General features: G+C 39.2%; 1 protein-coding gene across 1 annotated transcript; it reads left to right on the top strand.

Annotated features, from left to right (window-relative positions):
• The first annotated feature begins 10 nt into the window (after positions 1 to 10).
• Positions 11 to 26,822, top strand: uvssa (UV-stimulated scaffold protein A). The gene is made up of 15 exons (XM_011618128.2): positions 11 to 225; positions 692 to 817; positions 1,463 to 1,616; positions 1,869 to 2,045; positions 3,274 to 3,394; positions 3,542 to 3,937; positions 4,754 to 4,863; positions 5,422 to 5,550; positions 15,874 to 15,988; positions 20,674 to 20,875; positions 21,252 to 21,365; positions 22,029 to 22,212; positions 22,292 to 22,403; positions 24,281 to 24,455; positions 25,522 to 26,822. Exons 2-15 carry the CDS (start codon positions 708 to 710, stop codon positions 25,613 to 25,615), a joined length of 2,193 nt encoding a protein of 730 aa, XP_011616430.2. The 5' UTR covers positions 11 to 225; positions 692 to 707; the 3' UTR covers positions 25,616 to 26,822.
• The last annotated feature ends 334 nt before the right edge of the window (positions 26,823 to 27,156 follow it).

Raw genomic sequence — 27,156 nt, 5'->3', positions numbered from 1 at the left:
TCATTCTGAAAACCTAAACCGGGAAAACTATCAGACACCGGAAATAAATGTTAGTCACTGTCAGGAAGCCATGATTGCAGGCTCATTTGTAAACAAAACGAAGGTTTTAGCTCAAATTAAGGACATTTTTGTTAAAAAGTACTTCTGGCTTGGCTTGGACAGTCGGAGTTACTAGGCGGATGGTTTATTATTCCAGCAGTTCAATTAGTGCTAAGCTATTAGCAGGTAACTAACCGGTCAAAGAGACGTGTTTACGTTTGTTAGCATTGTTACCTTTATAGCTGTGTAGTTTTATAACGTTCCAACAAGCACAACATGTTAGTACTGACAAAGATTTTTAATCTTCCATCGCCCGTATTTAATGAACATAAAGCATGATAAAATAACGTTGAAATCTGTAGCATTTGTTATCTTGTCTTCTTAACCGCTTTATCCCTTCCGGGGTGACGGGGAGGGTACGAACGGCGACGGTCCTGAATGAGTCGCATTTGTGGGTTCGAAACCTTGCTCGAGGGTACCTCAGCAGTGGTTTGAAGATGTTCTGGCACCTCCCCCTACTACCAGAACATCTTCCACGTTTTGTCAGGCCCAGAGCTTCCCAGCCCAGTTCACAACAGTCTGAGCCAACATTTGTTATATCTCGTGTGTAATTACCATTTCAGGTAATATGTGTAATGTCTCATGTTGACAGGTGTGTGTGACGGCTGATGGATCCATCTCAGCGGGACAGGCTGTCTCAGTTGGTGGAGGAGCTGACTATGTCAGGACAGCTGCAGCTCAACCAGGAGAAGATGAAGGAAATCAAGAAGATTTGCAAGTGTGTCACAGTCTGGCTAGTGATGGTTATTTTCTGACACATCGGTACAAAAAGGCAAAAGCTTTTGTGGACATATTACAAGAAAGACCTAGTCACATTAGGCACACTGGAAAGGAATACAAATACAACCTCAGCTCTATGTTTGACCATATGCCTTGACCGTATGGGTTGAGAAAGAGTGGAAAACATTTCTCTCATCTTATCTTGTCGCTTTATTGTTGTCATGGTCACGGGGAGGGTGCACATTGGATGAGTCGCCAGTTCATCCCAGGCCCCTATGTGTTTAAAGATGATATGTTGATAACTAATATAATAACTGATAATCTTTTTCCTTGCTTACGTTAATATTATTAAGACAACTATAATAATTATTTTTAAAAGAATTTATCGTTGACAGTGCTGCTAGTATTGGAATTCAATTTTAGAAGTAAGGTGTCAATATAATATTTACAACATTCAGATTTTATTGTTTTATGAATTAACTGAAATCAGTTTGAAAATACATTTTTTTCAAATGTTGATTTTGATTTACTGTTCAGTTTATTTCATACAACTTTAGTTTTGAACTGTCAAAAATATGTCATGTTTATGATCATTTTAGATACAATATGTACATAAGATTTTATCATTTGTATTTCCTCACAGAATGTCTAATGACTGCATAGACCATGTGTACCACTTGGTAATGTCCCAACTCAACCAGGACCACTCTGAGATCCGACTCTCAGCTCTCCAGATAACCAATGAGCTTTTCTCCAGATCACATCACTTCAGGACATTAGTGGTGAACAACTTCCAGGTTTGAAATATGTCAAAGCATACTTGCCTATGTCAGTCTTGTTATGAGATTACACATCAGGTACTTTATGAAGAACTGTGAGCTGAAGCATTTGACATGGAGAGTTTGTAAAAAACTATGTTTAGTCACAAGTTTTCAATTTGTCACATCAACATAATTTGAAACCTTCATTTAAGCCTATATTTAAATAAAAAAAAAAAAAGAATGTTCTGTAATAAAATAAAAACGGCACTTCTGTTTTTTCTGCCTTAGGAGGTTTTGGAGTTGACGGTAGAGACGGACTCAGAACAGCCCCTCCCCCCTCCAAAAGAAGTAGCCAGAAAGCTGAGGGCACTGGCTATCCAGACTGTCCAGGCTTGGTACTCTTCGTACGGGGAGGCTTATAAAAAGTTAGCTTTGGGCTATCATTTTCTCAAAAAAGTTAAGAAGGTAAGATGTAAAACATTCTTTCCGAATGAATCACCGGATACACATAGCAACCAGGGATAGGTTGTAATGTTAGTCTGTGGCTGTTGCCAGTCTGGCTCCCTATGGCCTTAAATTGTCATTGAATTTTTTCATCACATCACAAAATCCAACAACTAACCAAAATACCAAAAAACAAAATGTTGCTTTTTAAATAGCATCATATTAGTTTCCAAATGCTTAAGTGCATTACTGTTGCAGTAGTAAATTCTCAAAAGTTAGGCATTCAAAGAGGTTTTTTTTGCAACACTGTTTCTGAGCTTTTTTTAGAGACAGCGATATATACCTGAACTATTCCAGTATAATTCTCAATAAATACTTAAATCAATCTTTATTTATGTAGCCTCTGTTACAATCAAAATTGTTTCAAGGTGCTTTCCAGAATCCCAGGGCCTAACCCCCAACAAGCAACAGTGGCAAGAAAAACAGGAAGAAACCTTGAGCAGGACCAGGCTCATGTAGGGGGACCCTCCTGCTGATGGTCGGCTGGGTAAAGAGAGAGGAGAAGAGAGGGGGAGAGGAGAGGAGAGGAAAGGGAGAGGAGAGGAGAGGAGAGGAGAGGAGAGGAGAGGAGAGGAGAGGAGAGGAGAGGAGAGGAGGCCATGACCCAGTGGGGTGACAGAGGTCTTTCAGGTGATCAGGTTTTTGGATCCCGGCAGCCTCGGCATAACTAAGATATTAACCTAATAATTAGACGACCCCCTAAGTATGATAATTGTGTCTAGGACAATAACGAAACAATAATGGAACTACAGAATTAGTGACCTGATGGGTCAGAAGAAGAGTTTTAAAAATTATTCTAGCTAGTCTAGTGCTGTCCCTTTAATCCCAGTCACATGTTCCAGTCTATGTAACAGGATGCTGTGATCAACTGTATCAAAAGCAGCACTGAGGTCCAGCAGAACCAGCATAGAGACCAGTCCATGATCTGAAGCTATGAGAAGATCATTAGTAACTTTAAGAAGTGCCGTTTCTGTGCTGTGGTGAGCTCTAAAGCCTGACTGAAACATCTCAAACAGGCTGTTCCTCTGCAGGTGCTCCAGTAACTGAGTCACCACCACCTTCTCAAGAATTTCTTTACTGTGGAATGATTTACTCTAATGAATAGATTGCAATTTCAGATCATTCAATTTAAGTAGTATCTAAAACTACTGTTACCTTCTGGAACTATGACACTTGTCCATTCTCTTAGGTTGACTTCCAGGATACTGAGGCAAGAACAGAAGTGGAGAGGACAAGGGAGGCAGAGAGACATAGACGAATGGAGGCCATCTACAAGGAGAGAGTGGAAGCAGCATCCAAAGACATGGAGGGTAAATACTGAAGAGATGAACACTATTGATTATTGAAATACTAATATCTGATAAACTTTATGTTGCCTTCAAATGCAACACAAACTCAGTAAATTGAGATCAATTATTTGATAATGTATTTATATTGCATCGTTCTTTCATTGTCAGATTTATACCAAGAAATAGAGACGACATTGAAGGAGATGGAATCCTGTATGAAGCTTCTTTTCCCTGAGTTTGACGACACAGACATCCAGAGCAGACCTCAAATCTTCCAATCAGCCAGTGAATGTGAATCTGCAGATGAACAACCTTGCTGTAGCAGAGACCTGGCAGAAGATGGGAAAGAAACAATGATAAAAGAAAAGCAAGAAGAGAAAATCTGTGCAGAGGAAACCAGAGACGAAGATGATCACATGACAGATCGACCTGCAAAAAAGTTAGAGGAGGAAGAAGATGATGAGGAGGAAGAAGAAGGACACAATGAAGATGAGGGTGACTCCTTTATTCGGAGCTCTGGACTCATCTCTCATTCCTACAGTTTAGACCTCACCATCAACCCTGGTGGGTTTAATGGTTAATATATAGTCCACGACATTTTAAAAGGTTGTAACAGACTCATAACCAGCAGCAATCAGTAGGAATACCTTTAATAAGTTTGTCTGCCATCGTGTATTGCTCATCTTGTATTCAAGGAGAGCCTCAGTGAAAGAATTGCCGATTAAGGTAGCAGATTATAGACTGCGATTCCAATTAGAGAATCAAGTCACATAGAGAGAGATCTGAGTTGTCTTCCTTTAATGGAGGTTGTTCAATTTAAAAAAACAAGCTGCTCATTTCCCCACATATTGTAACTTAGACCCTTAGGTCGCAAGAACTTGGTTACGTCATCAACTATAATATAAGAGCAAAGGTCAAAGTCCCTCAATAGTGTCATGCTTCACGTCATGCTTACATCAAAATAAGCATGGAGGTCCGGAGCATTGTGGAGGCCAGAAAATGTGTGAGCAGGTGCTGAAGAGGGCAAAAATGAAGAAAAAGAAAGCCAAATATTATATTTTGTCTCTTTGTGGTGCTGTGGTTGTAAATTTAGTATCATAGCTGTCCTCTATTTTGAAAATAGGCTGTCTCACCCCGAAGATAATTCTGACAAATGTCTTTCTAGAGTGATGTCAAAGTTGCCAAATCCACATTAGTGGTTCACACTGCGGTCACACTTTAAAAAATCTGATCTGAAAATATCAGGTCTGGGATAAATTTGAGTGTGCTCACTACCACAAAAAAATCTGACCTGGTCACTTTTGCATGTAGTGTAAATGTACCTTAAAATAAATTGGAATACTGTTTTGGATCTGTTTCTAATATGCTTTTCTATTCCAGATCTTCGTATTAAAGAAAATGAGGATAATGAGGCAGTGGTCTCCACGCTGATAGAACTCCACAGACTACTATCCTCCAAGCACCTCCCTGCTGTACAGGGCTGGATTCAGGTACAGACACATTAGCCTCATTATGGGGAAAGTTTATCACTTATAATTTAAATTTGTGATAAAATGATACAAAACTAAACAACTGCTGACTGACTGAACTGGTTACTTTACAGCTACTTTACAAATAATTATTGCTTGTTTTTATAGATCACGATAGAGAAGAATAATGTTTTCTTTCCTCATTATATAATGGAATAGGAGGGGAATGGATGTGAATTAATCTTGATATTGCATTATATAAAGCTATAATTTGGACGGCCTTCATGAATCTGTGAAGCAGATGAATGCGACCAACATTGGAATGCATCTTAGATATGGAGTAATTTTCCTCAAAATGGACTGCTCCTGGTCTCATACTTTAACATATCGAATCTGGAAACAGTGACCACGCAACAGTGCTTATAACCTCTTTCTCAGAAGGACTTTATATCAGGGAATTCAAACAACGCAGGCAACAGGGTGTATTGGAACCTTTCTGAAACTAAATGATGGCTCTGGCTCTTCAGGTTCAGAGATGGTTATCTGAACGTCTGTCTGTCTGTCTGTCTGTCTGTCTAGGTCTTCACAAAGTCAGGTGCTGAGCAGCAGCTTATAAGAAGAGCTCTGTATCTAAAGCAGTCTATAGAAGCTGCTTTGCAGAAACATGAAGAACTTCACATTGATTACAAGAGCAGAGTTCGCAGAGTGGTGAGTTCTAAAGTGTTGACATGTTATGAACTACATCCAGCCCTACACAAAACTACTGTACATGTGTACATATTTAATTTACAGTGACTAATTCCCTATTTTAAAAAGAAAAACGTTATAATCATTAGACTATACGCAGCAACTGGGGAAATAGTTTGATGAAGGAATTATTTTTGCTGGCATACTGGCGTTTTACAGAGTTTATGAAAATTCCATATTTACTTGCCTTTGCCCAACTTTTACTGGGTCCATTGTTACTATAAATAAAACTGGCCAGCAGATGGCATCGTCGTACAAAAATGATTTAGGCCAGCTGTTGTAATGTGATAGTGTAGTGTACGGTAGTTCTATTTCTGGTGGAGTGATAATAGTTGAAACAGAACTTGCAGAGGACTTCTGTGTGATAGTTAACTCTGAGTCCATTCAAATAACTATATTTCAACTACTACTTGCTGATAAATGGAAATCATTAGAATTAGCCTTTTTTTCAGCTGAAACCTGATGTAGTTAAGACTGAGCTGCCCATATATACTCTGCAAGTAATTTAACAAGCTCTGGATGAAATAGATTCCCATTGGTATTGTGGTCATAAGTTACCGGTACCTTTACATTTTTTGGATCTAAACATTCCTGCTTATTTGTTCAATTCTTTCAGCAACCAGAGGAATGATGTCATGAACATGTATATCGAATTGACATAGCAAAGCTCATCCATATAATGCACAATGCAACAGAAACAAACAAAAGGCATTTGGAAACAAAGGAGGAGAAACTACCCATTCATTTTCCTGACTTCTACTAATATGCTCTTATGCATATAGCTGGAAGCCCCTATACATCTAACTTAAATTATTATTCTCCTTTTTTTTTGAGGCAAAAATGTCATCGAGTTGTCATTTGAGGAAAAACGTCAGCCCAATGTTGACAGAGACAATTCTAGGAGCAACTATAAGCTCTATAGAATCAATGAATGCACAGTGCTATATGCATTTAGGGGAAAAAGACATAAAAGCTACAGCTTGTGAATCCATTTTTATCTGAACTGAAGACCAGACTGACAGTGACGAAGCGCAAGGTGTCTCGCTCTGCCTGGTTATCACTGTCAGGGACCATCCTGCTGCACCAGCAGGCCCAGTGCTGCGATAACCATACAACTTACAGCCCCTTTATCATAATTAACTTTTTTAGCCTTAAAAGACCTTCCCGTGCAGGGTCCTACTCTATCAGACTACTGATATACTTCACAATTTGTTTCCCTCATCAGGCATCTCAATATATTCCCTCATAAATGGGATAGATTATTTTATTATTTTGAGTAAAGACAGGGAAAGGATTAAAAGATGAACCTGACATTTCTTCTATTTCTTCTGTTTTGACATGAATTCTTTTAAACTGTCTAAATTTCATACCTCTAACAGATGGCATGTGAAGTATGTTTGGAATTGATTTAATTTATTTTGATGGCAGCAGTTTCTGCTTGGTAATGCTCGGAACCATTTTACGTGCGTGTATCCAAGATGCACGGCAATTTGTGTTCAGTATGTTGATTAAGGAGATTGTATTTCAATCATGTTATTTTAATTTTGTAACATATTTGACAGTCACCTCAACAGAAGCAAACCTCTAATTCAGTTTTAATAGATTTGCCCTCCTGCTGCTAAAAACCCTTCTTTTATCTATCAACACTGGTGAACTTATTGATAAGGCTTTATTTTATTTGTGATATACACTATTCCAGTTCTTGCATGACAATTTATTTTATTCAGTCCAATTTAAAGGGAATAATACAAAAAGTAAATGGCTAATGGATTAATGAGTTCAAAAATACATCTATTAACCAAAAAAATCTGAGTACTAATCTAGTCCATTCCTCCATGTCCCCTTTTACACATGAATGGTTAGAGGTGTAAGTTTTTTTGTAAGAAAGTTTTCAGTAAACCTATTACCATGAGAATCTCACATGAATCTATTATGTACTGCTAGCAATGTTTTAGCATGGAATCAAGCTTATTTGAACATATCTTTTTGGAATAGTGTATTCAGTCAGGCAGGGTTCCATTCATACAGGTCCAAGTCTTGTTACTGCTGATAACCCATCTTATCAGGGAACAATGGATGTTGCCGCCTCTTCCTAACTGAAGATAAACCAAGAATGAATGCCTTTATTTATGAACCTCCAACTCCGTTCTTTTCATTTCTACTTACTTTGAATCTGCTAATACAGTTTTAGCCTGCTCTATTAGTAAATGCTGGAAATAAGAGACACATATATTGGACCAAAAACTACTGAAGGATTTCACATTTTTGCGTTTCACTTTTTTTGAACACTTAGAACCTTATTCAATGACACTTCTAAATACAGATTTGTTCAGCCTAAAAAGTGAATACCGCATCATTACATCAAGCAATCAACCAACAATTAATGCAATTACAGGATATAACTTCATTCTTAACCTGAAACTGTAAAAGGATCTTTTATTCACCAAAACAAATGTGATCATTAACCATTGTTTAAAATCAAGGGCATCTTAGCTTAGAAAATGACATTATTTTCGAAAAATGTCACAATGACTAATGCAGAGAAAATTGCCCTGGATTTTTTTTTTTTTTTTTTAAACTGTAACAACTCATTTTATGAGCTTTGGCATTTGTTTAACAGCATATTAAACAATGCTCATGCAAAATGAAACACTATTTTTCAAAGTGCGGTTACTGACTAGTCATAGTCAGGTTCCAGCAGGGACAGGGGTACAGGGGGAAACCTATATACCACAATTCTATCATCAGTCCATAGGGTCAAACTAGCAGCTGATCTTAACAAACCCACAGTGGTCTCTACAGGACTGTTACACCAGAGCCTTCAGGCAAAAATAAAGAATTTAATGTGTAAATTCACTTTGGCAGTAGCCAGGAATGCATAATAATGACTGTTTTGATCATAGATTGAGACACGGTGGGAATTGAAGAGGACAGCTGAAAATAAGCTCACTGACAGAAAAAAATTCAGGAAGCTCTGGACTTGCTAATAGACCTGCCAGGCAAGGTTAGCGAAATAAAGATGTCACCTTATACATCATATTAGCTGACTGCTCCCCAGACACAAAGAGGTTGCATCTGTGAGCATGTTGATGTTGGCTGATGAGGCGGAGCTGCATAATAAACCAAAGCAAAAGAGATGCTTCAAAAGGGGCGTGAAAAGCTTTTTTTCCTCATTAGTAAGGGATCCCGGGGGATCCTTTCTTGATCGTAATGAATCCTGTAACGTGGTAATAGAAATGTGAGATGTAGCAAATCAAGACCAAACTGGTCAGACTCTGCTGGAAGCTCTTGGCCTAATTAATTGGTCAATATATTAAAATTCTTCAGTGACAGTGAACTTTCAGCCCAATTACAAGTAACAAAGACCAATATATTATGTAGTGGGGGAAAAAAAGAACAATTTAAGTGATTGGTGGCAACATAAAGCTAAAAATACAATATTGTAAAATTGAATGCATGATTATGTGATCATTAAATACAAAATTCATTATCTTAAAAGCTAAATGCACAATTATTGTAGATAATAAATGTGCTTTTGGATCAGTTACAGACTTTTCAGATAAAATCTCTGTTGCCTAAAACAATTTGATTAGTTTTATTCCTGTAGGTTGACTAATCTTCTAAATCTGTTTAGAAGCATTTGTCACCATTTTGCTACCATTACCTATTCAATTTAGATTCACCACAAAGTTGTAGGACATCATACTTCATATCAAATCAATTGTGTCTAATCAAGCTTCAACTCTTAGAATTCCAACCCTGTCCTAAATAAGTAGCAGTCGAAAATTATTTTTAGACTTGGATTCTTGACTAGTATGTGCTGTTGTTGTCTTGTGCCTGATTGTGTTTGTGCGTGTTTGCGTGCGTTTATGTATGCATGTTTGCCATTAAATAACAGCGGCATGAGACACTCAGTGTTTTCCTACACAATAAGTGTATAGAATAAAATAATGTGGTCAACAATTGTGGAGGGCTAAAATAAGTTGTCAGGAAGACAATGGTGACATCTCATGTGTTTTTTTTTCTCCATTTACCCTTTTTTCACTACTCCATCCAGTTTACTTTCCTCCTCTCACCCTTTTTCTTCCTCTGTGTGTGATGGTTAACCTGCCATACAGCTGACTTATGGCTGTGCACTAATAATCTGCCAGGCCTTGGCAGGGCTGAGTGTACATTAGCATATAAATAGCAGATGCACTGAGTGCCTATCACAGTCGACTACATTTAATTTTTGGTTTATAAGATTGAATGGGTTTTTAAATGTAGCACCCTCAAACTTGCCAAGAGACAAATGAAGTCATGGGAGCAGTTGTCTGAGGTGGTGCCCTCACATTGTTTCTATAAAGGATAAGATGGGGGGTGAGAGTTAGAAGGTAGAAATAGGATGGTTCTTTAAAAAGCCAAATAAGTGATAAACCTGTGGTAGCAGCACATACATTAGTTCCCAATTATGTTTAGGCAGGATTCTTTTCAGTTGTTAATCTTACTTAAAGTTACTTAACTGATGCAAAAGATGTGGACTTCCAGATTTTAATATGAATATCTAAAGTGACAATCGCACACATGTTAATGGGCTCAGACTTCCCTGGACTTATGTGTCTGCTCTCACTGCTTCTGTGGTGAAGGTTCCAAGTGGTTGGGAAATGGCCTTGATGTGTGTGTGGCAGGAACAATATCTCAGACAGTCAGAGGATGAGTTTGAGAAGTGGTCAAAGTATTTGAGAAGTGGGTTTGGGGTCCCGTGTTGGTCAGCAGGGCTGTAGGTGTTACATGAAAAAGGTGTGTTTGAGAACTAAAACTCGGTAGTGACTTGAATGAAGTTTGCAGCAGAGACAGGGCAATTAAGAGGAAATGTCCACTGGGCGAAAATCCACACAACATATACACTGAAACCAGTGCGGCAATACAAGAGTCTCTGTTAAACAGGGAGTCACAGGTTAGGGCACAGAAACTCACACTGTCACAAAAAATTAGGATATAGCAACAAGCAGACTGAAACAAGGAGGGCAGAAGCAGAACTCATGGTTCTCCTCAGGATTCAGACGGCAAGCAAGGTTGACAACCGGAAATCCCCTGTTCCTGATCTGGGTGCTGATGAAAGCAATGAGGCAGGGCTTAAGGATGAAACTGGTGGGAACCCATGGCCCCTCTTCTGGAGTATACCACTCCCAGTCAACCAGATACTAAGAGACCTGGGGTCCCTGATTGAGAGGAACGCCATAGAAGTGAAAGACGTGTTGGAGTACCAGTTCAGCCACTCCCTTCACTGAAGGGACCTTGAGCAGGAGAATAAAGTGAGCCATCTTGCTGAACCGGTCCACAGAGGTCAGGATGAAAGAATGACCCGAGATGGTAGTAGGCTGGTGACAAAACCCAAAGAGTTCAACAAGATGTGTGACCGACGATGATGGGAGAGGCAGTAGAGCACTGGGAGAGGCAGTAGAGCATTGGGAGAGGCAGTAGAAGGAGATTCCCCAGTTTACCCCTTCAGAAACTAGGACTTTGGGCTTCAAGTTGTGAGCCTGAGAGTGAAGTTCCACCATGTGAGGAATAAAGACCACTGAGAGGGTTCAGTTTCCTGGCCGGCCAAATGTACTTTAAGTTCTCGTGGTCAGTCCAGACTGGTGCCATCAATCCTCCAGCACCATCTTATCTACCAGTAGCTCACAGTTCCCAATGCCGTTGTTCATATCGATTGAGGACAATCGCAGAGAAAAGGCACGGGGATGGACCTTCTGGTCATCAGTTGCCCGCTAGGTGAGGTCAACCCCAACGTTAGCGATGTCCACCTCCACTAGAACCTGTCTGTCAGGCTCTGGCATGCAAATAATGAGCCATGGTAAAGCGGGGTTTAAGGGCTTGGAAGGTGATGGCAGGGGACAAGTAGGAGGGCATCTTGGAAGAGAGGATGATGATGAAAGGGGCTGCAACCATGCTGTATCTTTGAATGAAGCAGCAGTAGAAATTGGTAAAACTAAAGACCCTCTGTAGCCAATTATGGGTCTCAGAGGTGGACGGACAGTCGAGGTGGAGACCTTGGCGGGGTCCATCTGGATGCTCCCCTGACCAACCACATACCCCACATAGCCTTTGGAGGACTACCTTGACATGGTGGACATGGTCCATTTCGTTTTGGGAGCAGTTGAGGATGTCATCCAGGTAGATGAAGACATGTTTGTTGCACATGTCAAAGAGCAATGCAGGATTAGTGAGGACAGAGGGCGTGACTAGGTATTCATAGTGCTCAGTGGGCATGTTTCAAAGCCGTCTTCCATCGGTTCTCCTCTTACGGACCTGCAGTGGCCTAGCTTTGTGACGACAGTGCCCCTTTCCAGGAGGTTGAAGGCAGACAAGATGAGACAGTTCTTCACCGTGGCCCTGATAATGTCAATGAAAAGGCTTCAAGGTTGTATCCTTCCACTCCACAAAGAAAGCCAAGCGGCAGATGATGCAGGCTTCTAGAGAGTTGTTAATGTATTTCTCCATGGCCTCTGTTTTGAGTGCAGACAGGGAATACAGATGACCTTGTGATGGAATGGTGCCAGGTTGTCAGTTGATGGTGCAGTCGTAGGGGTGGCAATGGAAGAAGCGAGGTGGACTGGGCCTTGCTGAAGACTTGTGGGCTAATTGTGGGCTGACCTAATTGTCTCCTGATGGTTCCCGGAGAGGAGCATCTGTACAGGTCTTGTTCAATGGTTCAAATCCTCAGAAGATGATCACCCAGGCTGCTGTCGGGGCGATGGAATCGTGTCAGTGGTAAGCTGCCGTGCCAGTTCATCGTTGATGATGGAGACACCTGCTTCAAAGTTGATGAATGTAGCCACGGTATGTGAATCCCCTGTCAGCAGTAAGCAGGTGTGACAGAGAGGGATTCTCTTGGGGAACAGTTCAACGGTTAGGCTCACCTGTACTTCTTCTGCTACTGGTGAGCCCAGGCTTTTACTGGACAGAAGGAGATAAAGTGACCCGCTAGGCCGTAACATAGACAGACAATCACAGTGATTAGTGTTTAGTGTCTACTTAACAGGATGACAACAGACTCCCCCCACCCCCAGGACTGAGACTGAGACTGAGCAATACTGGAACATTATCTGGGAGAAAGAGGCAACACACAACACTAATGCCCAATGGCTGCAAGAGCACAGCTTACATTCCACAACAGGAACCAGTAGTCATAACCTTAGCAGACATCCAAACATGAATTTCCAAAATGAAGAGCTGGACAGCACCAGGGCCCGATAGGATTCACACCTACTGGCTTAAGAAGCTGACTACACTCCATGAACACCTGGCAGCACAGATGAACCAGCTGCTAACATCAGGGAACCACCCAGAGGTTGGAGGATGAAGGGCACAATACCATCCAACGACCAGCCCATAGCCTGCCTCAGCACCACATAGAAGCTCCTATCAGCAACTAAGATCAGTAGGCACATGGATCAATACATGAGCATATGCGGCATATATCAAGGAGATGCCCTGTTCCCCCTGCTGTTCTGCAGAGGCCTAAACCCCCTCAGCCAGATCATCACAAAGAGTGGCTATGGGTACCAGTTCCGAAGTGGAACAACCGTCAGCCACCTCCTCTACATGGATGACATCAAGCGGTATGCCAAGAACGAGTGTGACATCGACTCTCTGATTCACCTCACTAGGATCTACAGCAAAGACATCGGGATGTCATGAGGACTAGATAAATGTGGGCGGATGGTATCTAGAAGAGGAAAGGTGATCGCAACTGATGGGGTTGAATTGCCTGAAAGGAACATTAAAGATGTGTAGGACAGTTACAAATACCTGGGGATCCCGCAGGCAAATGGTAACCATGAGGAGGCAACTAGGAGGTCAGCCACAGCCAAATACCTGCAGAGGTTAAGACAGGTCCTGAAAAGTCAGCTGAATAGTAATCATAAGATCCAGGCCATAAACACCTACGCCCTGCCAGTAATCAGATACCCTGCTGGCATAATACCCTGGCCACTGGAAAAGAAAGAACAAAAAAGAATACAAGATGATGAAAAAATACCAAGGGCTGAAAGAGGAGATAGAGAGACGTAGGGCATGAAGGCAACAGTGGTCCCAGTAGTGATTGGGACACTATGGGCAGTAACACCCAACCTGAGTAGATGGCTCCAACAGATACCAGGAACCACATCAGAGATCTCTGTCCAGAAGAGTGCAGTCCTAGGAACAGCTAAGATCCTGCGCAGAACCCTCAGACTCCCAGGCCTCTGGTAGAGGACCCGAGTCTGAAGGAAGGAGGCACCGCCCAGGAGGGGGAGGAAGTGAAAAAATAAATACATTTTAAAAATGTAATATGTATGTATGTATGTATGTATGTATGTATGTATGTATGTATGTATGTATGTATGTATGTATTTGTACGTGTATACACACAGACACATATGTATGTATATACATGTGTGTCTGTGTGTGTAACTATTTTATTTAGGGAGACCGATATCTGTATTGCCTTTTTCCCATTACAATGACACATGGCTTTGCTTTACTTAAACTTCCACATCTAATTTGTCTGGTCAATTTTGAATTCCATTTTAAGACATTTTTATCTCCAAATGGTAAAAAGGGACAAAAATATAGCCATGTGTTTGTTCTCTTCTTCTCAGTTAAAATGCAAGGGAGTCCTCCTCATGTAACCATGAAAAATAGAGGCCATATTTTCCGCTGTTCTCTCCGTCACCAAAATGTTTCTGAAGAAAGGCTAATTTTACTGAGACTTACAACTCCCCCAGGCATGCTGACAGCACTTGATGCTATCAGGATTAAATTAAGGTGAATTAGAGACCAAGAAGCAGAAAGAGGGGGGTAAAGGAATGATGTTAGTGCAAGACTTTCCTGCAGGTAGGTGATCACTTTTGAGTCTTCTGTCATTGATTAATGCAGACTAAAGCAGCAAGGATTAAACAGACAGCAGAAAACCGAGAAATTACCCCTCCACATCCATTTGTTCCGTGTTGGTGCGCTGTGGTTGGATGTATTGTGCTGTGATGATGAATAAGTGTACATTAGAAGCAGAATAATGGCAAAAGTTTGCCGCATTGTTTAAAATGTTACATTTTTAGTTTAGATGCAGTTTTCCCCCTTTTATTTAAAAAAAACGATGAGATTAAGTTGCAATATCAAGTTACACAATCTGCATTTGAGATTAAAAGTATCATTTGCCATATTAACAGCTTCTTATTATCAGTCCAAATGATTTTGCGAGCGTGATTTTTGTGATTTTGTGTGTTCCATTTTGTGGCCCTTTTATTTGTGACAGATAACGCTGAGTGTTTTGGTCATGTATGAAGTACTTTAGAAAGGAATGGATTTGTCCTTTTGACCACAAGTATTTAATTGTATTCAACAGTTTATTTTATTATCTTTGGATGACACTTCAAATATAATCTATCAGTCTCTTATCAGTGGCCTTAACTTTTCGATAAGTCTGTCTGTTTATTTCGAGTTCCATATGTCACAGAATCCTCACTGCCACACATGTATGTATATGAGACAGATTTCAGACATGAAAATATTTTCACTGATGGTCTACAAATCCTGAAGGGAACAATTAAGGCCACTTTTCATTTCCTTTTTATTAGTGAGAAAAGACACCATTGGGGTACAGTGTAGCTGTAACTTTAACACAATTTTACTATTTCCTTATTCTTACACGCTGACACATGCAAAGTTATTAACCATTAATGAAAAATTGAGGTTGTTCCTAATACACTAATGTTTTAATATTGGACTGAATAGTGGACTGGGTGTGTCTCTGCGCGAATGTGCGCGTATCTGAAGAGTAATATGGAGATTCTTTCAATTCAGTCGTCAACACACCTTCCAAAAGGATACATTTTACTATAATAAATGATGTCAATGTTTGTCACTATACCGTAAGATGCTTCTTGTTAACCATTGTTAATAAAAGACAATCCGAAAATCAGAAAAATCATTGATGGCTTAGTTTGTTTAAAGTTGTTAATATGTGGAAAAATGTCAGCTTGTCTCCCTGTGACATGTCCAGCAATGTTTACAACTGTGCAGCATGCTTGCTAGACACACTGGCCTCCTCAAGCAACATTTTTATGTCACTATATATTGTGCTTGTTTTGAGGTCATAGTCATAGTCATGGTTTGCTCTAAGATTCTGTGACATAATAAACACAATTTACTAATTAAATGTTTCCTCGTTGCCATCAAAATGCCTGGTCTTATGTCACAGCTGAAATTCAACCTAAAAGACCAACAATAGCTAATTTTTTTAAAATTATTTTTCTTTAGATGAAGGCCTCTTCAGATGGAGAGGACGACGACAATGATGATGATGATTTTGAAGAGGTTCCAGAGAAAGAAGGATATGAACCAAACATCCCAGAGCATTTAAGAGCTGAGTATGGTAAGTTCATCTTCATAAAGACAGGCATAGCAATTGCGGATGCTTTTATAGACAGTGTATCCCAATTTTTTTCCAGGACCACCTTTTGAGATAAAAAATTATTTTCAGCCCCTCCTTTGCTGATGCCACCCACCCAAAGCTCTTAAATAAATACAGACATGTGCTTTGCTAGCAAACATGCAAAGGTTAACTAAATTTGAAATACTTTAAAAATAACTCTCTGAATATGGAAGTACATCTGTGCCATCATAGTTTGAATTTGTAATTCTTACAACTGAATTTTAAAAAAAGTTTGAAAAATTCAACTTCAGCTGCAATTAAATTGAGTTGCGAACATCCCATTAACCAAGGAGATCCAATTGATCCCTGCCTCAATTCATCCATCCAATCAAGTTACGCACCACTAGTCATGTGACACCACCACAGTATCAACGTGGGTGACTGAACAGTAAAGGATAATTAACTAACAATATTTCTATGATAAGTATATTATAATTCTAATAAATATTGTAATAAATGCCACATGTTACTATTTGCCAGATGTGGGTCAATGAGTAGCAAATGCATAAACCCACCCAAAGACTGCTTCAGAATGAGCTGTTTCACAAAGCAAATATTTCTTTTTTGCAATTTGCAGAAGTCCAGAGTAGAACTTGTGAGACAACATAACATTTTTACTCAGTGGACTACTATGTACATACAATTCAGCAACAGTTATAATTAGTATTAGTATATTCTGGTAGTTGAATCTGACCTGGATGGCTGAGAACCTTCACAGTAATATTAGTGTATTTTATCAATTATATTATTTTCTCTTTTAATCTTACTGGAAAAAACAAAGGAAGTGTCACTTTTAGGTTTTTAAACTATGTGCTTAAAAAGATTTCTCATTTGTAGCTTTCTATGTATTTTCTCAATTCTGTCTTATGAGAATTTAAAGTCAGTTATTTTCAGTGGCTGGTGTGTTCTTGCCTTGGGCTGCAGATTTTTAAAATTTAATTGGTAATCCTTTCACAAGTGTATCACTTACTAGCAGTGAATAAATGTCTGTGTATTTTTTAAATGATTAAATAACCCTCTTTGGTGGTTACTATCAAAAGTAATGCCATCTTGTGGACATGACTTGATAGCCCCCCTGCCCCCCTTCCCCCCACCCATCACAACAACCAGCCCTGGGTGCGTGCCTCCCAGTTTGAAAATTATATATATATGTATATAGTCTGAGGCTAATCTCAGAAAAACTGCTATATTTATGTGTGTATGCATACACGCGTGCTTATATGCATGTGTAAGTGTGTGTGGTGGGGGAACGGAAGAAAGGGGAAAAAATGGCTTTTCCAGTCGTAGACAAAAGCAAGACAGGAAAGCCAGAGAGGGATATTGATTTTCCCAGGTTAAACAGGGCCCGTAATTAAAATGTTAATTTGAGAAAGAGAGAGATAGTGTTCTGACAGCAGAGGGAGGGATAAGATGGCTGATAACCAGAATGCATAATGGGATGCAAAATGCTGAGGGAGGAAGAGAGATACTGTAGATAAATAGGAGAAACACTCAGAGGAGTGTCCTTTTTTAAGCTATAATACTTATAAAAATAAGAAAAAAAAGTGTAATCTAAACCCTGATGGTTGGAAATATCATTAAAGTGATTTAATGTCAAGCATTCAATATATGAAACATCGTAATTTCTAAATAATGTTTTGCCCATGATTTAACATCTTGAGGACATTATTAGAGATAGGTCTGATGGAAGTCAATGTTTGTGTGAGGGTGTGTGTGATTGGGTTGATTGGTGTGTTGTAAAATTCTAGGTGCAGGGCTAATGGGGGCTCATTAAGAGGTTGCATTGTTAATTTAGTAGTGACCCAACAGATCATTACCTAGTCCACTAATCTCCCTGACACACACGCACACACAATACTGTTTTGCAACCGATAGCATCTAATTCATTTTCCATCTAATTGACTAGTAATGGATTAAGGTGGAAGTAATGGGTAGGTTTGCAGGTAAGGAAGCAGCTCAGTCTGAATGTAACCGAGGTACGACGCTGCGAGGGAACATTCACCAGGGGTCAAAGGTCAACTGCTCAGCCACAAAGACGAGGCTTACTGTGCAATAACAGTGTGCTCTGCAAGATGTTTTGAGTGATGTTAAAAGCAGAATTGTGACTGACAGAGTAGTGCCATTGATTGCTTTAAGCTTACTTGTCTACTGATAATGAATCAATACAGTATTATCAACATTCATTTACAATCTAATATACATGAAAATAGATAATAAAGCTGACAAAGCAAAAAAATATAGCAATTCAATGACCTGAACAGTTGACCTATAGCTTAGGCATGCTTCCTCGAGGCTAAACATAATTTTTAAAAGTGTAAAGTAACCACAATGTATGAAAGCAACATTGCCATTAATCAGCATTCAGATTTAATTCATGACAACTCAGCAAGTGAAGATGAATTGATGTGGTGACAGGTCTGCAGTTATTAAAGACCAGCGGGTACACAAATCCTTCTCTCTCCAGACTGTTGCGTTTCAAATCAGACAGAAATAGAGACTCCAAGAAAAAGCCAAATTGTAGCTGCAATGTTCTGTACTAAATAGAAATTTAAAATCTAGAATGTCACCATTGAGACCCCCCCCCCCCAACAGATATAAACATTGACATTAAATTTTGACGTCTTTATATATGTAATGAATAAATGTATATGTGAAAATGTACATGTAGCTATCAATAGGCCTGTTACTGCCCTCATGCCTAATGCCCCAACCCTCTTTCATATACTAGGTAAAAACATTTGCCTGGATTGTGATGGGATACACAATTTTTAAAAAAACGTCATTGGTCAGCCAGTTCATAAGTAATTGATCTATTTTTTGTAATGTTATTATATAATCATGTTTTTTTTTAAATCAACCTTGATTGTGTGGGTCTTCCCTGATAAGTGCACTCGGCGTACTCGGCATATTGGAACGGCAGCCCTGCTAACTTCAGACACTGCTCCAGAGTAGAGCCGCTCCACACTGGCACAGACAGAGAGAGCACAGTGACTGTGCCATTACACTAGAGTAATGTCACTTAAAGGCAGCAGGATTGTATAGACAGGGCAACTGTTTGGTTATCAGACTGGGGAGTTTTCCAACAAAAATACAACCTTGGCATTAAACGTGATGTAGTGATGATGTTGCCGAAACAAGTGAATCCACGAGGGACGTTTTTGAAAAAACACAAGAACTGCCTTTGTTATGCATCCCATTTTAATGTTGATTTAAAACATTACTCTCTTTATTTTAATATAGCTTTAAACAATTATTCTTCTAATGCCTGTCGATAAATGATTGGTGGACACTAAACATGCTTGAGTTTTGGAACGCTTCACATTAGAAATGTGCCGTGATATTTACAAATTGGTTCAATGGGTAAATTAATGAATATGATTCCAAATTTTTCAAATGTGGTCCTGTTGAGTTTTCAGGTTTGGCAAATTGAATCCTGGAACTGAGGTGGACTCAAATTTTATGATTTTTTTTTTTATTCACATACAAAAAACATTTGTTCTAAATTTTTCTTAGTTTATTAATATATATACTGAGCATCTCAAAACAGGAAAGGACAAATAAAGGATGAATCTGTGGACACAGCTCCAGAAATATTCATTGGTAAGATTTGTAACCTAAACCAATGTCCAGAAGTGCTCACACAAGTGCAGCTCAGCTTGAAAAGCCTAAATGGGCCTGATTACTTGGTCCCACACCTGAAGCTGAAGATTTCAGCTCAGAGAGAAGCATAGCTAATTTCCAGGGGAAAACCAGCCCCAACATTAAGTTTTAATCCCACAGCACTGTGGAGTCTTTGCCTTGACTTTCTGTGAACTGACAAACTTTCCTATGTGACTCAGAAATTAAACTAAGCATAATTCCTTGACTAAGATGTTACAACTTTATTTAATGTGGAACGCCAACAAATTGAGAGTGTATTACCTCCAAAAAAGATTGGAATTGGTGGTGATGTGAACTTTCGGCTTCCATGAAGTTTACATTTCGTGTTACGGAGCTGTTGCACTGCATTTTGGGATTTGTGGTGTATAGAGAGCATTTAATTTAGAATTGTTGATTGGTTATCAATAATAATGAAATGATCTCGTGGCTATGAGCTTCACATGTTAAGCTGCTGTGAGTGAATCTGATGTTGGATTAATAAAATGTGTCCTCCATTTTCATCAGAGTGAGTGTGTGTTTGCACATGATGCAACAGAACATGCAGTAATGTCAGCATTCTAATGTTGAGGATCAGCATTAGTCATTGATCTCACATTCATATCATTGAGAATGTCGCCATGCCTGTCTCCTTAATCCCCTGTTGACCTGGTGATTGACCACACACACACAGATTTCTCAGACATGTGGCCAGAACATTTTGTGTACATTTTCGGCACTCACTAGTTAAAGGGTTAGGGTTTGGGTTAGGGTTGTCTGTGACTGATTTGCATATGCGGAATCTGATGTTTTGCTCTGCTCAATGCTGCGGGCTCTTTTTCCAGCATTTTAAACCATTCTGTTGGGGTGTAATAATAAATTTTACTGTAAACGTTGTATTGTGTACTGCGTAAGAACATAGTAACAGCAGCGCAAAGGCATCTTGCAGCAACAAATTTAGAACACATACTTATTTGTTTCTTTCACAGGCTTGGATCCATCTCCTTCAACCTCCACAGCACCAGTCACTACCAAATCTTCTAAACAAATGGCTTCTTCAACTCCTCTGCCCTCCTCCTCCTCCTCCTCTTCCTCCGCCTCTGCCAGACGACTAAAGCGACTTCTAGAAGAGCAGAGTGATCCAACCTGTGTAGCCGCCACATTGCAGTTGAGACGACAATTAGAGCAAAGGCATGTATATTGTGGCTTGGTATGGCTCCCTTCTTTGGAGCTACAATTTGTGGGACCTAGAATTCTGCCTAAAAAATGTAGCTGCAATGTTGTGTATATTTATATACCGGTACTGTGTTTTCATTCATTTTGAGTGGTATTCTGTCATTATAATCAGTAAAAACCTATAGAAAAGAACTAATTAGTTATTTTATAAGTGAGAAAACGTATAAACACTGCTTAAATTCAGCAGGGGATCAAGTAATTATTCCCACTATGGTTTAGTATAGATTGAACACAAATAAATGTCATGTCTACATTTTACAGTCGTCACGCAAAATAATGTCTGAAATATGTTGAAAGTTACCCTGTTTGTCTCTGTTTTCACTTTAACCAGTTCATTCCAGTCCACTTCTAGCACGAGATCTTCTAAAGCTGCTCCAGTGGTTCCATTTGGGTTGGATCTCTACTACTGGGATGAAGAACAGCCCAATGCTGGCAAGATTTTCAAGTATGACTCATGACCATTGTTATTAAATTATCTCTATCGACATATAATGATTTTACTTCTAATTAAATGACAATGTGATTTATTATTAATAGAGTTTATTTTATTTTCTCAAAAACTTTGATCAATCTGGTCAAAGGTAATTACTGGTGTATCAATGGGAATTGACAGAGGAATGTGGCTGTTTTCATTTATTTCTGCATAGGTGTTTTTATATTATTACTCATTGTATTACACTAGAATAGTTGCAGATATTTTTCTAGTGAGAACATTAGCCACACTACTATTTGAGAAGTGTCATTTTGCACTTTACAATTTTTACCTAATGGTAGTGGTAGCTCAGACTGTGCGGGACGAGGCTTAGACGCGGACGGTTCTAGGTTCAAGTCCCAGTGCAGACAAAACAGTAGAAGGGGGTAGAAGGGGGAGGTGCAAGAACACCTTCAGAGCACCCCCAGGTACCCTTGAGCAAGGTACCACAAATACTCACATAGGGCCCTGCAGCTGGCATTGGCTCCAGCACTCTTCGCATGACTCTGAAAGGGATGATACGGTCAAGAAAATAAAATTAAATGGGAAAAAAATCAAAAGGTTTTTTAGATCGGAGCATCCATATTTGCAGCATCCCAATTCACCAAGACTCTGATTAAACATTACCTTGTGCAGGTCATCTTCTCAGCATCAGTTCTGGGCTCATGCACCAATGGAGGAGGAGGTGGAAAACAAAGAGCTCTTGGCAGAAAGCAGAAGTAGATATATATCCTTTCCAGGGAGCTTCACTCCTGTCAGCCACTTCTGTCGGGCTCGACTGGATAATGGGCTGCTGTGTCAGAGACAGGACCGCTTTAAGGTAACAGGATGAACAAGAGGCAAACAAAGAGATTATCTTTCTCTAACAGTGTTACCTTAATTTTCTTACTTTTCTGCAGTGTCCATTTCATGGTCGCATCATTCCTCGAGATGCAGCAGGACTACCACTCACTGAGGGTGACCGTTTGAGGGAGGAGCGAGAGGCAAGAAGAAAAAGGGAAGAGGAGCCTGGTGAGGAAACACACCAGCAAACACTTGCCTACATGTTACAAAAAAGTCTGCAGGGTATGCCTGTATACTAATGTCAGTGCATTGTTAAAACATTAGCACAATCTCGCCCAAACAACCCTTTTCTCTTCTCACACTTCCTGTCTTCCTGTCTGTCTATGACACGCAGCCCAGTGAATTCTGAAACAGCATCTTTTGTTAGCAACCACACTGCTGATCATTCTCATGTGCAGATATACACACATCAGTCTCACAGTAGCAGCTGAGACCCTAATCTGTTTTCTAGAGGGTAAAAGAATAGTAATGTTTGACATGTATTGAAATGGAAAGTATAAAAGCTAATTGCTTTAATATGCAGTAGAAATAAAAACCAAACTGAATCTACTTAATTTCCTTTTTTACTGCAGAGGGTTTTGTGGTTTTAATCCAGTATTGACCGGTTGGATAGTGATTAAATATACGATCAGTGTACACGATGGAGCATTGATATAGCCGCAGGCTGACAGATAAATGGGAGCAGGTGCTGGTGTCCATCTCTCTAAACGTAGGACGATCTGGACCCTGGTTATGGTCATGGTCACTGACTGTTTTACTTTTACTGAATACTGCATCCCATCAGCCATTGCAAGAGAAAAGGGTTTGTTCTGTCTTTGGCTCAGGAGTAGAACTTCTAACAAGTGCGATCCTTATCCCTGCCTGTGCAGAACAGAAGAGATCCAGCACCTCAAGAAAATGTCCTGTTTTCATTCTTTCTACTGTGGTGACCAGATAAAGTTTTGGGTGCTTAAACTGCCAAAAACACAAGTTTGTATCTGATCTTCATTTAAAATAATACACATACGTATAATCTTAGGGGTTTGTTTGAACAAACTTCAGTTCCCTCAGATGTCTCTGTAAATGTGTGTGGCCTGCCGTCCCCACCCCCCCACACACAGACCCCAGCTGGAAGGACTAAGAGGTGCTGACAGAAAAGAGAGCACTGATGTAACACTGATTAAATTCAGATGACTAGCTTTCATCTTTCTTACCTCTTTATTTTTCTTTTCGATTTGTTTTCTTTTTCCCATTTTTAATTAACCCTCATCTCGGAGCACCACAGAAAATGTCAAACATTTAATGCACACCACAGTGCTCAGTGCAAATGCAGCCTGCTCTCCTTTAGCATTAATGAGTTGCTTAAATACAACAGCTGTTTTTCAATCATTGCTCTTCTGCTCATTTCTGTGGTGGGATGGTTGAAGGTCCAGACGGACAATCAGACGGGCTTTAAAAGCAGGCCACCCCCACGCTGAGCTGGGGTCAGTGTTTTGACATAGTAAAGCCTTACTTGAATCCCATCACAGTCACAGTGTAATTACTTTGCATTACTGCAGAGTTATCCTTGATTCCACCGTCTTATTAACTGAATGTGTCTGTGTATTTAGATTATCCCTATTCTGCACTGCAGTCACTTTAAACCAGAATTTTGACATGACACTTTTCATTAACACCATCATTATTACTCATCATCAAATGAGTCGGACTCATGCTGCTTACTATTGATACAGTATGCGCTCATTTGAGTAATCGGCTGAAATTACTTTCTTACATTTTTCATTGACATGTCTTTTGGTTTGTTCGTAATTGTGCATTATACTGTAAGAATTAGGAGCTTGACTTAATTACTTACAAATTAGGATGGAAAGGTTAGGTGACTTTGAAAAGTCTGTACACATATGTATGAAAGCCCATAGAAATATATATAGGTGTGTGTATGTGCATACCAGTACACACATGAGCTCATGCTGTATAATTCTTTATGAGTATGAGCATACTGAGCAGCAGCAGGACACAGTTAGCCTGAAAACGAAACTTCATCTGGAAAAATACCTTTTCTGCAGACTGGCGGGATCCAGAACTGATGCGAGACATCGAACTGGCAACAGGAGAAGACCTGGGTTCTGATAGGGCAGCCAGAAAAGGCAAAGGGAAGAAAAAGAAATACCCAAACCTCACTGATCTGAAGCAAAGTTCCAGTACATCACGCTTCAGGCTGGAGAAGAAAATCTTCAACAAGTAAATTCCTTATATTACTGTCTGTGAGCCAGTTGAGATTTCATTAATAAAAATATTATTTTATGGTGCTGAAGATAGATTTATAACAGGTTTCAATCTAAGCGGCTGCAATCGAAACTGTTTATTCACTGGAACAGACCAAAGGGCAAATTTTTAGTGGATCTAATACAAGACCTAGTTTGTATAAAATAGATAAGATGATATAGCCTATTAATGCATAAAGTCTCTTTTGAATGAAACACTAAGATATCATATCATTGTTTTACTGGTTTTCGAAGTGAATGTCTCTTATTTAGGAGGAGTAATATTAACCAAATGCTGAAATCAGCTCAAAGTTTTGTCTTGTAACGTGTGTGTATGTGTACAGGATCATAGTTTTGAATGCACTAGCGACATAGGTTTTTGTCACGCTAGATACTTCAAATCTATGAAAAAAGAGGAACCTTCCAAACTAGAGATTTGAATATAGAGAGTTGCTAGTTGAATTTCATCATTCTAGTGGCTGCTAATTATTTTGGCCCCTAAAAGTTAGTAAAGAGATGTTCCAAGGGAAGGCTAGGAACAGCCCTGGGTTTAAAGTGGCTAACAATGCAGCCAACAACAGATGACAGTCCAAAGTTCCAAAGTTGAAAGTAATGTTTGCAGAAAATTGATCCAATGGGAGAAAAGGGTTAATTTATGCAGTTAACATCAGAAGATTACATACTGCCCAACCAATAAAAAGTCCTCCTCTAATATTCTGGTTCAAGCCCCATTGTAGACAAAACATGGGAGGTATTCTGTTAGTATGTGAGGTGCCAGGACAACTTCATGTCAAATGCCCAAATTCACTATTTCCTCCTGGATGCTCAATTATCGCTTGATCAATTATCTTCTTACCAACAAAAAAATGAAAAGACAGCTCTAGTTAGGGTTAGAAGAAGAAAGTCCTTTACCTAGTGACGATGTATTTCCTATCAAAATATGCAGTGATGAAAGGGCCATTCAGACATGAGTCCAAGAGTAGGATTTGTGCTGATATTCTCTCTGTCTTCCTTTCTCTGCTCTGTTCTGTCATTTCCTCCAGGAGCGCCATGCGGCGAGTTGCTCAGGTGATGAATAAAGCTGACAGCAGAAAACATGACAAGTTCTCCAACCAGTTCAACTATGCTCTCAAGTAACCTGACGCCAGCCTAAAATGAACTCCTGTGAAAGATGGACTGACCTCTTCTAACCTTACATTTCCTCACACATTTACTGTACAAGATTGTAAAAATGCAGCATAAACCTTTACAATGTATGTTTCCTTAATATGAAACAAATTAAAATCTTTGTACATTTTTTAGAAGTTAGAGTTAGTATTTTCTACTTTGCAGTGTTTATTTAAGATATACTACAGCATTATATGTTAAGTTAAGAAACAATAGCTGGATTGGTTATTAAGGAAATTTATGATGTTACAAAAATAGATCTGTGAATAAATTCAGCTCGTCATTGCTTCTAAATAAGTGAAATTAAGGGAACTGGCACTCTTGGCTAATTATGATGTTATGACTCTGGACTGGAATAACTGCTGGTTTAACATGAAAGTAGTTCAATCAAAGTAGAAAACAACTTCAATCAGTGTGTGAACATGATCATGTCTTTTTTCCTTACAAGTGCATTTTATTTATGTTTTTACTGATCAATTTGCCAGTATTTTCTTACAAATTTGTGCCTTTAATCTTAAATTACATATGAATTATACTTCGAAACTGACCTTTTTTGCTTTGTTCACATAATTACTTGTTTTGTATGTTTCTAAATGGTTGATCCCTTTTTGCAAAGCAGCTTCAGTAAAGGCTGAGTTGTCCGCCCCATCTTTGCCATCCTCTTCACTTAATAAGGCTTCAAACCTCCACAGTGTCAAACATATTTCAAAATTTGGTTAGACTGTGTTGAATAACTAGCTGTTACCTGCCATGATTAGTTTGATTCAACAATTTGTTTAGTCAAATGTGATTAAATGTATTTTTTGAGGAGCTTAAAAAAATAAATGTCATTGTTAGGAACTTTTTAATGGAAACAACCTCAAATATCACATTTGTGAAACTTGATTTGAATATCTGTGGATTGAGAAGTCTTATATAGAATGCTTGTGTTTTGCTGTTATTAGAAATTAGGCGAGAATATCAAGCTTAACCATCCAAAACACTGAAGGTCGACTCCACGATATAAGGACCTATCAACCATAAAATCTAGAAATCTTTGAAAAATATTGCCACTTTTTGCAAACATACATCGGTAATGATATTGTGTATGAAAATGCTTCACTTTCAGTTAATGTGTTCTTTTCTGTTAATCAGCAAAGGTGTAAATGAAGCATATTTTATACCACAGCCTAAAAAACTGTCATTTGTGAGAAGTTGGATATGATTGTGTGGTTGACACTGGTGGAATGACTGCTCAGGGACGTGGATTTGATGTGTTGTTATCGTTGTTTTAATATCAAACACAATAATATGCTGAGCTGAGGATTCAGTACATTCACAGGTTGTATGGAAACTGTTAAGAAAGGGAATAAATAACAATAATGTTAATGAGCACAGCTGTTACACAGTACTGACAATAGACCAAGCCGTACAAATAACCATCCAATATTTATACATATTTTCTAACAAATGGACTAATTGTCTTTTATGTGGTGTTAAACTGCATTCAGAATAGGAAGCTAAATTTATAT

Source organism: Takifugu rubripes, chromosome 14 (genome assembly GCF_901000725.2).
Source record: "Takifugu rubripes chromosome 14, fTakRub1.2, whole genome shotgun sequence".
In the NCBI taxonomy this organism is placed as follows: domain Eukaryota; kingdom Metazoa; phylum Chordata; class Actinopteri; order Tetraodontiformes; family Tetraodontidae; genus Takifugu; species Takifugu rubripes.
The sequence above is the reverse complement of the archived record's forward strand: the minus strand, read 5'-3'. Positions and strand labels throughout refer to the sequence as shown.

Coding starts and splice junctions, on each gene's coding strand:
- uvssa (XM_011618128.2), top strand. CDS start 708: ATGGATCCATCTCAGCGGGACAGGCTGTCTCAGTTGGTGGAGGAGCTG. Junction 2,046..3,273: donor TTCTCAAAAAAGTTAAGAAG/GTAAGATGTAAA, acceptor CCATTCTCTTAG/GTTGACTTCCAGGATACTGA. Junction 15,989..20,673: donor GCATTTAAGAGCTGAGTATG/GTAAGTTCATCT, acceptor TTTCTTTCACAG/GCTTGGATCCATCTCCTTCA.